Here is a 13,644-nt window from a genome sequence, read left to right on the forward strand (position 1 = left end):
CGCTTTTTAAAGCTATACAATAGTATTGGGAGAACTGTCAAAGGTTCAACCCGCTGACCCGTTTATCCTTGACAGGTGACAAAAGAAAAATTGGCTTCAAACACTCACGACGGCGGACGGCCTGCCCTCCACCCCCCCACCCCAAAGGGACTTAAAAAGAGTCATTCTATCGTTGCAATAAAAAGATAAACGTGACAGCGCAAAGAAAGAGTTTTGAGGCGTCATTCACGATTTAAAGGTAAACGTTTTATGCAAATGCGACTAGACAAGACTGAAATCAACAGAAAAGGGGTAGCAAGACAACCAAGAAAAATGGAAACATCAAAGTCGTTCTTCTCCATGATTTGTTATACTCGAAATAAAGGGGGAAAACCAACAACTGGATTGCGTTTTTATGGTCAGCGTTGCGCATTCTAGAACAGAAACGTAGGCCTTTTAAAGGTAGCCCTACTTTTTTAAAAGACCATCATCTCCCCGTCATTTTTACTGTCAACTGGGCGCATTATTTCCATCTCTTTCCCTGTCTCAGTTGATCACGTTGATCTACAACTACTTTCCTCGACTTCGCAAAGAAACACAGAATCCTTGTCAGCCGCACACCATCATCGACGCTTATCGTCCAAACGCTTTTGTTTCGTGGGCGTACAAACGCAAAAAAAAAAAAAAAAAACAGGCTAAAGTGTCAATAAGGAAATAAAGCCAGCCACTAAAGCGGGAAAAAAACGTGAAAAAAGAATAAATAAAACGATCTCTCTCTGTCTTTGACTCGTCCATCGCGCAAAGAACGTCATGCGTGCAAAAGATCAAAGATGGGCAAAAGATGGTTTTTGGCTTTGCCTTCTTCTATTTCCCCCCCGTTCATATCGACAGAGTCAACTTGCCAAACAAGCTAGTTCTTTCAATGCCCCACTTATCAGATACTTTTGTCTTCTTTTACTGGGGAAAGAAAAACAGTTGGGAGATTGGATAGAAGCCCAACAGCTCGCACGAAATGTCACCACCACCACCAACAGCTCTCCTTGTCTTTTTTATTTCCCTATCGAAAACGTAGGAAAGCTATTTTTCCCACACACCCACGTTTTCGTGTGTGTGTTCCTCTTTTATTCCGTGTGTGCGTACGTGTCTCTATTGATTTGTCATTTATCGCAGACTATTGACTACATCCACGTCGTGGTAGGAATAGCCAATCGACAGGAAAGCGATCCTTCGATAGTAAATAAAAGAAGACGTAAGCAAAAACGTGTTTAAATTAGATGAGAATTATCCGAATATCAAGCGCGGTCAAAAGACAAAAGCTCGACTTCCAGTTCTACTCCATCCCTTTTTTTTTTTTTTTTTTTTTTTTTATTCGATTCGTTAAGAGGACCCTCCATTTTTGCGCGATATCCAAGTGGGACTGTGTTGATTCACGCTGGTGATTTAATTTAAAAGAGGACGACCTTCCCCCTTTTTACGTAAAGAAAAAGAATGTGGCGTCCCCATTGGACAGGCTCGTGCTGATTTATTCATCCGCAGAGCCAGAATAAACGGCCACTGACTATTGCAGCGCTTCCGTCGTGACAAGTAGCCTATCTCCCATCCAAAAACAAAAAGAAAACCTGAGGCTAATGCTTCATAGTGCGGCCTCCCATTTTTTTTTTCGAAAATGGTCGTACCTCTGTAGGCGGGTTGATACAACAAGAAAGTATGTTCTAAAAAAAAAAAAAGAAAATGCCTGGACACACTGAGTCTATTGGCAACTGGCCCGGAAGATTTTGCAGACAACTGTGTGCCCGCCCACCGATGAGAAATGCCGCTTCGTTGCGAATTCAGACGTCAATGGTGCATAGAGCGCCACTTGCCTCGTTCAAACCATTTAAAGAATGCAGACCATACTTTCTTTTTATTATTACATCCCATATCACATTTCTAAAGGATTTCCCCTTTTGTTTCAAGTGGCAGACTCAACGTTCCCAATAAAAATTATTTTTAAAAACGTTGACATCTCTATAGGATCGAGCTTTATGTACAGAGAAATGCAATTGCCAGACAACTGCGGGGCAGGTATCCATGTAGAGCCGATAAGGTGCTAGGATCAAGTGGCTGGATAGGGACGAAATAAAACAAAAAATGGTGCGGAGAAAGCAGAAGAAAAATATTTTGTGAAAGAAGGAGAAAAGGAAATCAATAAGGTACAAGCAACACTTAAAAAAACGTTGGGGGACTATAGACGAGTGGCCCTAGGTCACGTTCCAAGATCGTTGCACAAGCATGTCTCCGCCGGAAGGTTTATGGTGTTCTGGATCGAAGAGGATATACAAGGCCACCCCACTTACCCAACCCAACCCCCATACACACAAGACTAATGAAGACGAGAGTATAGAAAGAGAAACACGTTTATTTTTATATTTACAAATAAAAAAAGAATTTTACCGATTACAACAGTAAAAATCGCTCTTGACCCGTCAGTCTTTCTGAGCTGTTTTTAGTTCGTTTAGATTTGATGCGATCGAGTTATACGAGGGGTCTCAAAGTTGTCAGGGGGTCGGCGCACACTCAACTTGCTCAAAGACATGAGGGAGTTGAAGAGAGGAAATAGAAACTCGAGCAAGGGACAGCTTCCTACTTCCTTGGCACCATTTCCGACGATTACAAGAAAACGGAAAAATAATAATAATAAATACCCAACTCAACCATTCCAGGAGAAAACAAAAAAAAAAGCAAAAAGAAACTCAATTACTAGAAAAAGGAAAAAAAAAAAAAAGAAAGAAACTTATAACACAAGGTACGTGTGCACCTGTCGTGCACACGTACAAAACTTCTTGTATTATAACGATCCGGGCGTCTTGCTCGCCTCCGTATACTGGATGTTAAAAAATACGAGACGGTCGCCATAACGATGGCACTATTATGCGGGAAAACGAAATGAGCTCTTTTTCCGTTTGATCCGAATCTTCGTGAAAAAGAAAAAAGAATCAGAAGGGGAAAAGAAAAAGATTGAATAATAATAATAATAAAAAAAGAGGGAATAATATTCAAGTTTTATCGTAAAATAAAAAAAAAAGGGCTCGCAGCAGGACACGATATCGATCGAGAGCGCAACATCCATGGAACAAGACGCAGCCGCGTCTTGTTCCATTATTCCGTTTGAGATATATGTCCTCCTTGATAGATGTGTCCGCATACTCTAAAAAAAGTACATAGCCTAACCTATCTTTTTCTTTTGATTCTCTTTCTTCCTTTCGGTCTATTATTGTTCAATCTCGCAACGCGGGCAAGTGAGGAGAGGCGCTCCAAAACTATTTCTTCGGCGCAATCTACACACCCCAAAGTAAATATAAATGTGTAGAAATGGCGGGCGCGAGTCTGACCGCTAAATAACTAAAAACACTTTGCCTGTATATAGAACTTTTAGCTTGTGCATTATGTAATAGAGCGACGCTTGCGACATGCTCGAATCAACGCTATTCTATGCAATCCAATAGCGTTCATTTTTGCACCGCTCGCTTTTAATTGGCCGGACGTATACGTAAGAAAAGAAAGCAGTTTCGCCTGAAGATCGGAGCAATCGTCGTTTAAATTTTAGAACCGAGGGACGCCCGCTCAATAATGCACTTGTCGCTCCTCTAGTTCTTAAATTATCATGACAAGTAGCAATCGGATGGCAAATTTAACGAAAAAAAAAGAAAAGAAAGGGTTTTCCAAACTAAATCCTTAATGGTAATAGCCAAGTGCCGCAAAGCGCGTGGCTTCTATTGCCACATTACCCTATTCTAAATCGATACCGATGCGCCCATCCCTTATAGGCCTTCTCTAGAGACAGCATCTTTTCAATCAATTTGTACACGTATCCCGCATAACCGCATTGATAAGGTACAGAGTACAATTCGATCTGTCTTGATTACGGAATCATCTGTCGTGTTCCAACGCTCCGGCCTACGCTAATAGTCGACGTAATTTTGGGTCCTCCAAATGTCGAGGACGTTTCCAGTATAGCGACAGAAAATTGGATGGAACTTGTTGCCCCAGCATTTTTTTTTTCTGCCGAGCCCGTTGACCCGGTGTTCTCCTACCCCCCGAAGTCAAGAGTAGTCAACATGCCTACTTCCGTGCAGACTAAGGAAGATTACTGGTCGCCATGGGAAAAAGCAAAAAAATGGATAGATTTATCATTGATTTTTTTCAAGCAAAAAAGAAGATTACACGTTCGAGTCTTTTTTCTCACTAGAATTGACCTGTACTGTAGAGTTTTATCCTTCTTGATCTTTCCCTTTTTTTTTATCCGGTATAATTCTTATTACACTTCTCGAGAAAAAATAAATAAATACAAAAGCTTTCTAGAGTGAGCCTATGCGTACCGTTTCCCGAGCAACTAAAGGGCGTGCGGAGGTAAGTCCATTGTCTGGCAAATGACGCAAAACAGCCGCTGTTTCTCTCAGGGTGTCACAAAAGCCGATTCGTTAAGAACCAGCTCTAGATAAACAAAAGAGGGGCTAGTGTGTACTACAAGAAGCTTTTCTCTCTTTCCTCTCCCGGCCGTTGATTGTCTTGTCGCAACAGCCGGCGAATGTGCCAACTACTACTACAAGTAAAACAGTGAGCTATATAATACGCGCAGGGAGAAAAAGGAAAGTATTGCAGGCAATAAGTTTTTCTCATTCCCACGGGCTGAACGAAATTTTTTTTTTTTTTTTTTTGCTGAGGTTAAAACAAAACTAATTGCAAAAGGGGAAGGCAAAACGGCTAGAGAAAACAAAAGGAATTCTCGGTATTTTATTCTTGTTTGTTTCAACTTGCGAAACTATTTCGGAATTTGTGTTAAAACTATTTTGAGGAAAAGAAAAAAAGGAAGTATGGTCCATTTTCCTATGGAACAAAACGAATCGCATTTTTTTCAAATGAAATAAAAACAAACAAAACAAATTTAACGACTTGTCTTCGATGGCCATCGACCCTCTCGTAAGCAATTTGAACTTACGTTTGGATACGCACGTTAGCATTAGTTTCAAACGAGATGGAAGGAGTTGGGCACTTGCACGATACATTCGGCATAGCACGACGGCAAAAGCCATCGTGCACGTAAAAGTAGTTAACGTGCGTTAAATATAAGTAACAACAGTTCAAAAAAAAAACATACACATTCGAGTAAAGAGCTGGAAAGGTTAAAGACAACTCAGTATTGAAATCAAGCCCCAATAATTTTGTTAGCTATACAAAAATAAAGGGAGGGCAACGAAAGGTTTCCATAGTTTCCCTCTCGTAAGCAATTCGAACTTACGTTTGGATACGCACATTAGCATTAGTTTCAAACGAGATGGAAGGGGTTGGGCACTTTGCATCATCCGCTTATTCGACTCAAGACTCCCTTAAGGATTCGTACTATTCTAATCTTCAGGTTCAATGCGCAAAAAAAAAACGGGTTACGATGGCAACAGCCATCGCACACGTAAAAGCAGTTAACGTGCGTAATACATAGGTATCAACACTTTAAAAAAACACATCCGAATAAAGAGCTGGAAAGGTTAAAGACAACTCAATATTTAATTCAAGCCCCAATAATTTTGTTAGCTACAAAAAAAAACGAAAGGTTTCCATAGTTTATGGTCACCAAATTCAAAAAAATCTAAAAAAAGAAAATGCTAGCGGCAATAATCGTCAAACGCAAAAAAAAAAAGCGGGATTGACTGCGGAGTATTTGATTTAGCAAGTTTTATATGATGACTTCCCTTTGGAAAGGGTTAAAATAAAAGAATGAAGCTGCGTGACTCCGGCACAAAGATCTTCTCTCTTTTTACTAGCAACGCTGTGGCCGACATTTGAGTATTCAGCATTAACATTTTGATTGCTCAAGATTCTCTCTTCCATTAAAAAATGGAAGCCCATTCTTTTATGTATTTTCAAGGAAGAAAGAAAAGACCGACGAGGGTAAGTCATCTCCTATTTTGTCTGTCTTTTATTTTTTTTTCTCCCGCGTTTGTTCCCATGATGATTCCGCTTTAGACGCCGTGCGTGCAAAAAAAAAAGACTAGCAAAGTCAGACAGAGAAAAAAAAATAAATAAAGGACGAATAAGTACATATGGTGAATACGGGAAAGCATAGAGGCTGGATAGCTCTCCTTGGTGACGAAGGATCGGAAAAAAAGGGCTTTGACGGTTTTCCTATTCTTTCTTTGCGTCACGCTCACTCACGAGCGCATCGGGATTCGTCATCCCATATTGAAAATACCTCTTTCCGTTGTCTGATCTCGGCTTATTTATATTCCATTTTTTTTTCCTTCTTCTTCTTCTCTCCCCCCCCCCCCCTTTTCTATTTATTTATTTGCTTCTTTTTTTGATTTCCTTTCCAATCTTTTTTATGGCCACGGATAGTTCCTTCCGTTTTCCAGCCGCTGTTGGCATACACACAAATAAATAAATAAAAATAAATAAATAGCTTCATGCAACAACAACGGGGAAAGAATGAGAAGAAAAAGAAAAACACAGATCAGTATCTTTGGAACATAAATATTGATGCGTAACCGACAATGCGACGCTCAACTGTTTATGGCTAGACTGTCTATTTTACGACTGGTGGGCGGGGAGTCTAAAACAGCTGGCAAATGAAATTGCTTCGCACAAGTGAAGAAAACAACGTAAAAAGCTACCAGATTTTTTTTTCTTTTTTTTCTTTTAGCTCTACTATTTTGCATAATTCAAAACCTTTAGAAGAGAGGGCAGAAACTCCATTCGCTTCGTGTCGCACACGCTACGTACTATAACGGTAAAAACTTTGGCTTCAATTAAGAATCAACGTGAACTTTGTGGAACTGGGGGGACAACAAAGTTCCTTGTTGATTTTAATTGGTGAAAAAAGAAAACAGCAAAGTTGTGCGTGCCATTCTCAGAGCGTTCCAGCATTCACAAAACAAGTTATTTTTTTTTTAAATCATAGTTCAAAAATGTCCCCTCCATCTCCGTGCGGTTGCTGTTGGCAGTCCGTTTGTTTCGGCGGACTGTTTCTATTTTCTGCCGTAATCAATCAAGCCGCCATACAGTAAAAAGCTATTCAAAAATAGAGGGGCCTTGGTTACGTATTTGCTTTTGATGCGAGTCTACCCGTCATAGCTTAAATGCAATTAACCCGTTTCATAGAAGAAACAAAAAAAGGACGCGCACGAACTTTGTGCATCGCTGACTATCTACTACACCGAGATGTGCGTTGAATAGCGCAAATGTCAGCAGATGTTTGTCGCGATCCTTTTTAAAAATTTGTTTCAAACACAACACGTGAATCTACTGGCAAAATCTTTTTATTTTATTTTTTGGCAACGTGAAAAGCATCGACAAAGTTGATGAGGCTCTATTCATTTCTCCCCGCTGAAATAATGACATTAATCATAAGCTTCTTAGTTTCGGGTTTGTATACAAGTAAAAAAAAAAATCCCTCCTTCACTTAATTACTTGTATATTCGCCTTTAACTAACACGGGTTTTGAGATGCAAGCAACGGCAAACGAGTGCCGATAGTTCCGGTCAATTAAGTCGATATTGACGGAATTCGATCGTGAGCGTGCAAGATGTAGATTCCCGCTAAAATCAAGAACACGGGATTTTTTTTTAAACGTCTAAATATTACAAAAAAGAAAGATGACGGGCCAAAAACAAAGCATAAAATTTTAATTTACGTTTAATCAAAACAAGGACGAAATCTCTGGCGGCTGTAAGCAGCTATGTTCTGGCCCGACTTCAAGATTTTCGTTTCAACTTTTAAAGGAGAGAGAGGATGGACTAATCAAAAGCACAAAGTTATTGACTTAAACAAACAAGGAAGGAGAGGTTTACTTTGATGAAGGCCAAGCTCAGCCATCCCGCATTTGCTGTAGCCTTTTCTTCTGGAAAATGTGTACGCAACGCGCAGTAGACTAATGACTTTTCTCATTGTCCTTTCGAACATTTTGTAATCAAGAAAACAAGACGTAGACTGCAATCAATATTCTTTGAGATCAATCCATTTTTCCTACCCCTTTACTAACGAACAAGAAAAAAAAAATAGGAACGAATATTCAGATCGATATATACCGGTAACCTTTTTCTCCTTTTTGGTCCATCAGCGTTGCATCCATTCGTGAAAGAGATAAACAGAAAAACAGCTGAGCGTCCTTCGTTAGGAGTTTTTCGCCCATCGTTAGTTAAAGGAACAAAGTCTCTACATTTTAACCCACTTAGCGCATCCTACCATAATCTCCGGCTTTTTTTTTCATTTCAAACCAACTCCTACCCCTACTCCACATCGTCCGTATGACTTCCCAGTTCTTTTCACATGATTAATCATGTTTGACTGACTTAGCCTCCCTTTCCAGTCATATAAATTCCGAGTCCCTTCCTTCCACCTTTAGTGAATGCCAACGTCATCCGATCGGCTGTGATATAACAGAGCGCCGAGATACTATAACAGACTACGCAGTAGACGGACAACAATAAAACAGGGGGGAGGTCAACGATAAAAAAAAAAAAAGGTCCCACCCTGGAATGCGTCTTGGAGAGTCGAGGGATAGAAACGGGGAGAAACTGTGTGTGTGTGACTCAAGCGACACTAGATATCGATCCGTAAATTAATTAGACATCTCCGGCCCGCGTGCCACGGCAGGGGTTGGGAAGAAGTGGGACGGAGGGCGGAAGCATTGTGCTGCCAACAAAATAAAGGGGGAAAAACTTTGCCTTTGTTTTGCGTCTGTGTGTGTGTGTGTTGCGGTATTGTTATCGTTGTTGTTGTTGTTCAATGGTGTTTCCTGTTAACAAACCTCGCCCAGACACTTCTGAATTACCCCTCCGGATTCACAAACTTTTCCATAAACAACAAAAATAATTCCTTTTTTTTTTTAAAGAAAAAAGAAAAATACTTTCATCCTCTTACTTCCGTAAATGTCAAGACAAATTCGCAACTGTGTTCAATCCATCAAGAAATCTTTTAATGAAAGGAGGGATGATAAATTTTGCTCCAGGGACTGGCTCACTTGGCACTATCAAAATACTTAATAATCCTGTACGTGCAGAAGAAGCTCAGTGTTTACATATACTGCAGAAAATGGTACGACGTATCAGCGCTAGGCAAATTGGTCACGAACCGTCACATGACGATCGAAGGCACAAACAAAAAGAAGAAAATACGGCCATCACAGACAAGAAACTAATTTGATTCACGCATCTCTTCTCTACCGACTTTGCACTGATTGATCCGTTTCTATACATGGCTCTTTTCACGTCAAGGTACAGCCAAATAAGACTGGAATGGCAGCGCATTTGGAAAACGCAATGACGAATGTTTGTTTGGAATCCGAACGTCTTCCCTCCCGAAAAGCTTCGCCGTCCTCATTCCTTTTTTTTTTTTTTTTGGCCTTTTACTCATGACCAACCCAGCTCAGCCAGCCATCTCACTCCGCTAATTGAGTCGTCAGGATGACGCAGCAGGGCGTATGATCCAATGCGGAATCCGTCCAGCCAAAAATCACGTCCCTCCATCCTTCCCCCCTCCACCTAAATAGTCTTGGCTATTTGCTGGACCCTAGACGACGAGCTCATCGGTCCTATATTATCATCATTATGTAGCAGCTCATCTGCATTCCAAATTGAATTGTGCGTGCCACACCAATCAATAGTTCCGGAAAAGGAGCCCAGCAGGAGGAGGGACACTTCATGATGAAATAAGGGTTTCAAAAAAGAAAAAAAAGAAGATGATGTTGGCCAACTTTCATAGCGTTATTGACCGTTCAGACTGCGTAGTTTGAATGCGTAATGTGCAACGAGTCTATTTACTTGTAGCAAGAGATGAAAACTACATCTGCTGGGCTATCTTCCAAGGCTTGCCGTCTAAAAGCCAGAAAGAACAAAAATCGTTGGGTGGGGGGTGGGGGGGGGGAGGCGAACAAGCAAGAAGAAAATGTTGCCCGTCTGCAGTCTAGAATACTAATGTGCACATACTTCAACAATCTGGGCTGCATGCCAGTTTGGAAATGACAGAAAAAAAGTTTGATTAACGTCGAACATTGAGAATGGTTGGTGACGTTCAATACAAACAAGCAAAACAAGCTTAACTGCCAGCGGTGAGAGTCTCGTTCGTTTTCGCCACGTCAACAAAAGGGCGACAAAGATCTAGTCCCATAATTAGAAAATCAACAAAGTTGGCGAGGAGGACGGGTTCGCAACAAACAAACTTGAAAGCCCTCGAGGCTGAGGAAATACAGTAATGCAATGAGTCAACAGAAATCGGCGAGAAGAAATTATTTGCGACTTACTACTTCAGCTGGAAACGTTGGGTGGGGGTCGAACCGGCATTCAGAAGTCGACAAATCTTGTAGGACACTTTATAGTTTTTTGATAAAGTTAATCTCGTTACGGAGCACTTAAGCAGATCGATGTCGCCATTTTCGTTCGTAGTAATGCAATAATAGTTACAAACATATTAGGCGAGTTGTTCATCATTTGTTACAACGTTTTGTTAGAGTCATGAGGAACCTTTACTAAATCATCACAATAACCTAATTACTGCGTTGTTGCGTGATACACACGGCTGTAATTAGATTCATCACAGGACAGCAAAGCACATTTGACGAGACGACAAACCTCGTGTTCCGACGAAAGTTTGTAATAAACGTTGCCATATTTATTACATCATTAAAATCTTTGACAACAGTGTTTTTTAATACAAAATTTTTAAAACACTACGATACGGATAGCTGCCGATAGGTTCTCGTAGATCGATAAATTTCAACACAGGAAATTCTTCAATATAAAATGAAAAAAAAAGGAACATTAAAAAAAAAATACGCGCTGAGTAGTTAAATTCACGAGGGAAATTGGAATGGCCTTTCAAGTCAATTAGCTTTGAATAATTGATTTCTTTGACGCTGTATTCAAACGAAAAATAAGCTTAGGACATGTCTTTACAACAAGTTTTGCAGAGGGTAGACAAACTGTTGCAGCTAAATGTTTCAGTAGGAAAGATGGAGGAAGGAGGAAATGACGAGCGAGAATATTATAATTGATAATCAAAACGCCTTGAAGCTAGGCCCAGATAAAATATTAACCGGTGGCTTCGTGATTGTCAAATTAAGTTCTCCGGTTAAGCTTCTTCATCGTACGTGTCGAGACCTTATGGGATCTTAAATGGTGATTCACTTATCAACGCAGGCTAAATCGACCCGAGTGTTCTTATTAACAAATAAACACAGTAGTATAAACTTACTATGGTGCTTTTAACACAGCGTTGAAGTTTGGTGTTACAAATCCAAGAAAGAAACGAATGGCTGCGCTGCGCCTCGATATCCTAATGCCATTTTCTTCTAGTTAAAGAATGTGCTATCAATAAAAAAAATGTGTATGCAAGAAATATTCAATTAAGTCCCATACTTATTTTCATTAATGCTGCCTTTGCATAAACAAATCAGTGAAAGACTTTCTGTCAAAAGCCAAGAAAGCAAAATATTTTGTCGTCTGCTTAGCAGATGAGAATACATTGAAGACCTTTTAGTCATACTGCCTTAATTTGTGGATTGTAAAGACAAGGAATGTTGTGGCGAATATTTGCATCCGTCACCTTTGGAAAGCTCCTCTTCATACCATCTTAGTTAGAAACGTTTAAGTTAATAGAATCGTCCTTACGTCCATCTATTAAAACCTTTTTACCTTGCAGCCGGTCAACTGATTTTGAAGTCCATCGCAACTGGTTGGCGGTTACCCATAGCCTACCTCTAAGTAAGTGGTACATCGACGATACTTCGCAATGGACTCTAGACTACCCTCCATTATTTGCTTGGTTCGAATACATCCTTTCTTGGGGTGCTCTACTGTTCGACCCCGAAATGTTGAAAGTTGACAACTTAAATTATGCCTCTCGAAATACCATTCTTTTTCAGAGAATCTCAGTCATACTGACTGATGTTGTGTATGCATTGGGTGTGCAAAAGTAATCCTAATACTAATAGTGAAATTTATCGTAAAATAAAGTTTACTTGCTTTTTAGATGCTTGTACACATTTGGCAATAACCAGGGAGGAAAAGTACAGAAAGATGCTGAGAAATGGTTTAGTTCTTCAACCATTCTGGCTTTTTTATTACTGTGCAATGTAGGTCTTTTCATGGTGGATCACATCCACTTCCAGTATAATGGATTTCTCACTGGAATTTTACTACTTTCAGTTGGTTCTATACTTCAGGTAAAGGATTTTTAAGTTAGCAATAACTATATTGTCATCAATATCTCATCTTCCTCTTTTTTTTTTTACAGAAAGAAAATCTTAAGGCAGCCTTTTGGTTCTCTATTCTTCTTAATTTGAAGCATATATATCTTTATATTGCCCCAGTTTATGCCGTCTACCTGCTGCGTAGCTATTGCTTTGATATTCAAAAGTCAAAGATGACATTTCATTTGAAAAGGCTTATTAAATTGGGTGTCATAGTTGTTACGACATTTGGTTTCACATATTTTCCATTTGTTAATCAACTTCAGCAGGTATAATATCTATCATGAATCTTATTTTTTACAAATTCTTATTGAAAGTTTTTTTCTGTACCTCTTTTTCTTTCAGGTCCTATCCAGGCTGTTCCCGTTTGAAAATCGCGGCCTCTGTCATGCGTATTGGGCACCTAATTTCTGGGCAATTTACAACGTAGTGGACAAAATCCTGGCTTTTCTTGGTAGGTCACTTTGCGTGAACATTTTTTACTTCAAATTTCGTACAGTTGGTCTGTGTTTTAGGACATAAACTTGGCTGGATCGATCCACTTTCAAAAGTGACTGCCTCAATGACGGGAGGTTTGGTTCAAGAATTTGAGCACGCCATACTCCCATCTATTGGACCTAAGACCACTCTGGTTTTCACCTTACTGGCGTTATTGGTAGGTATCTGAGCTATCGTGTTCTATCGCGATGCAACAACTGAATAATTTTAAAACGATGCAGCCAGCGGTCATTATCCTGTTCAAGCAACCTAATCAACCGCGTGCATTTATCCGAGCGATTGTTTTGTGTGCCTTTGCGTCGTTTCTCTTCGGCTGGCATGTGCATGAAAAGGCCATCCTAATAGTCATCACTCCTTTGACGTCAGTACAGAAGATTTCTGTGCAATTACAAAAAAGAAAAGACAATCACATAATCAACTCTCTCTGACAGATTACTGGCTGCCTCCTCTCACGAAGATTGCCGGCTCTTCATGTTGCTGAGCATAACGGGTCACGTATCTCTATTTCCCTTGCTTTTCACGCCGTTCGAAAATGTTCTCAAGGTAGTGGTGGTACTTACCTACTCACTCGCTAGCTACTCCTTCTTGTCAGCACTACATGATGATCCAAAATCGAAAGGCACATTGTTGAAGTTCCGATCATGGGAGCGTTTTTTCCTCTATGGCTTGGTGGCCGTCGCGCTGTTTGAAAGCTGCATTCACTCGATGGTCGATCCTTCCGGTCGATTGCCGTTTCTGCCATTGATGATTATGTCTGTCTATTGCGCTATTGGAATTATTTACGTTTGGTTTTTCTTTGTCATTGGATCTCTGAAAACAGAGAAAAAGATCTCAAAACAGAAGTAAGCACATATCTTTACAAACAGAGGTGAATATTTTAAATAAATTCCTTGGCAACTGTTTGTTGGTTTTTCAGCTGAAAACAGGGGAACAGAATTGGCAATATTTAT

General features: G+C 40.0%; 1 protein-coding gene across 1 annotated transcript; it reads left to right on the plus strand.

The window, feature by feature from the left end:
• The first annotated feature begins 11,418 nt into the window (after positions 1 to 11,418).
• On the plus strand, positions 11,419 to 13,596 carry LOC130685670 (probable dolichyl pyrophosphate Glc1Man9GlcNAc2 alpha-1,3-glucosyltransferase). Its single transcript, XM_057508997.1, has 8 exons — positions 11,419 to 11,580; positions 11,647 to 11,919; positions 11,977 to 12,169; positions 12,241 to 12,465; positions 12,542 to 12,650; positions 12,712 to 12,851; positions 12,916 to 13,055; positions 13,126 to 13,596. Exons 1-8 carry the CDS (start codon positions 11,522 to 11,524, stop codon positions 13,538 to 13,540), a joined length of 1,554 nt encoding a protein of 517 aa, XP_057364980.1. The 5' UTR covers positions 11,419 to 11,521; the 3' UTR covers positions 13,541 to 13,596.
• Positions 13,597 to 13,644: the final 48 nt, after the last annotated feature.

The sequence above is a fragment of the Daphnia carinata genome, chromosome 3 (assembly GCF_022539665.2).
Source record: "Daphnia carinata strain CSIRO-1 chromosome 3, CSIRO_AGI_Dcar_HiC_V3, whole genome shotgun sequence".
NCBI lineage: Eukaryota > Metazoa > Arthropoda > Branchiopoda > Diplostraca > Daphniidae > Daphnia > Daphnia carinata.

Coding starts and splice junctions, on each gene's coding strand:
- LOC130685670 (XM_057508997.1), top strand. CDS start 11,522: ATGTTGTGGCGAATATTTGCATCCGTCACCTTTGGAAAGCTCCTCTTC. Junction 11,920..11,976: donor TATGCATTGGGTGTGCAAAA/GTAATCCTAATA, acceptor CTTGCTTTTTAG/ATGCTTGTACACATTTGGCA. Junction 12,170..12,240: donor CAGTTGGTTCTATACTTCAG/GTAAAGGATTTT, acceptor TTTTTTTTACAG/AAAGAAAATCTTAAGGCAGC.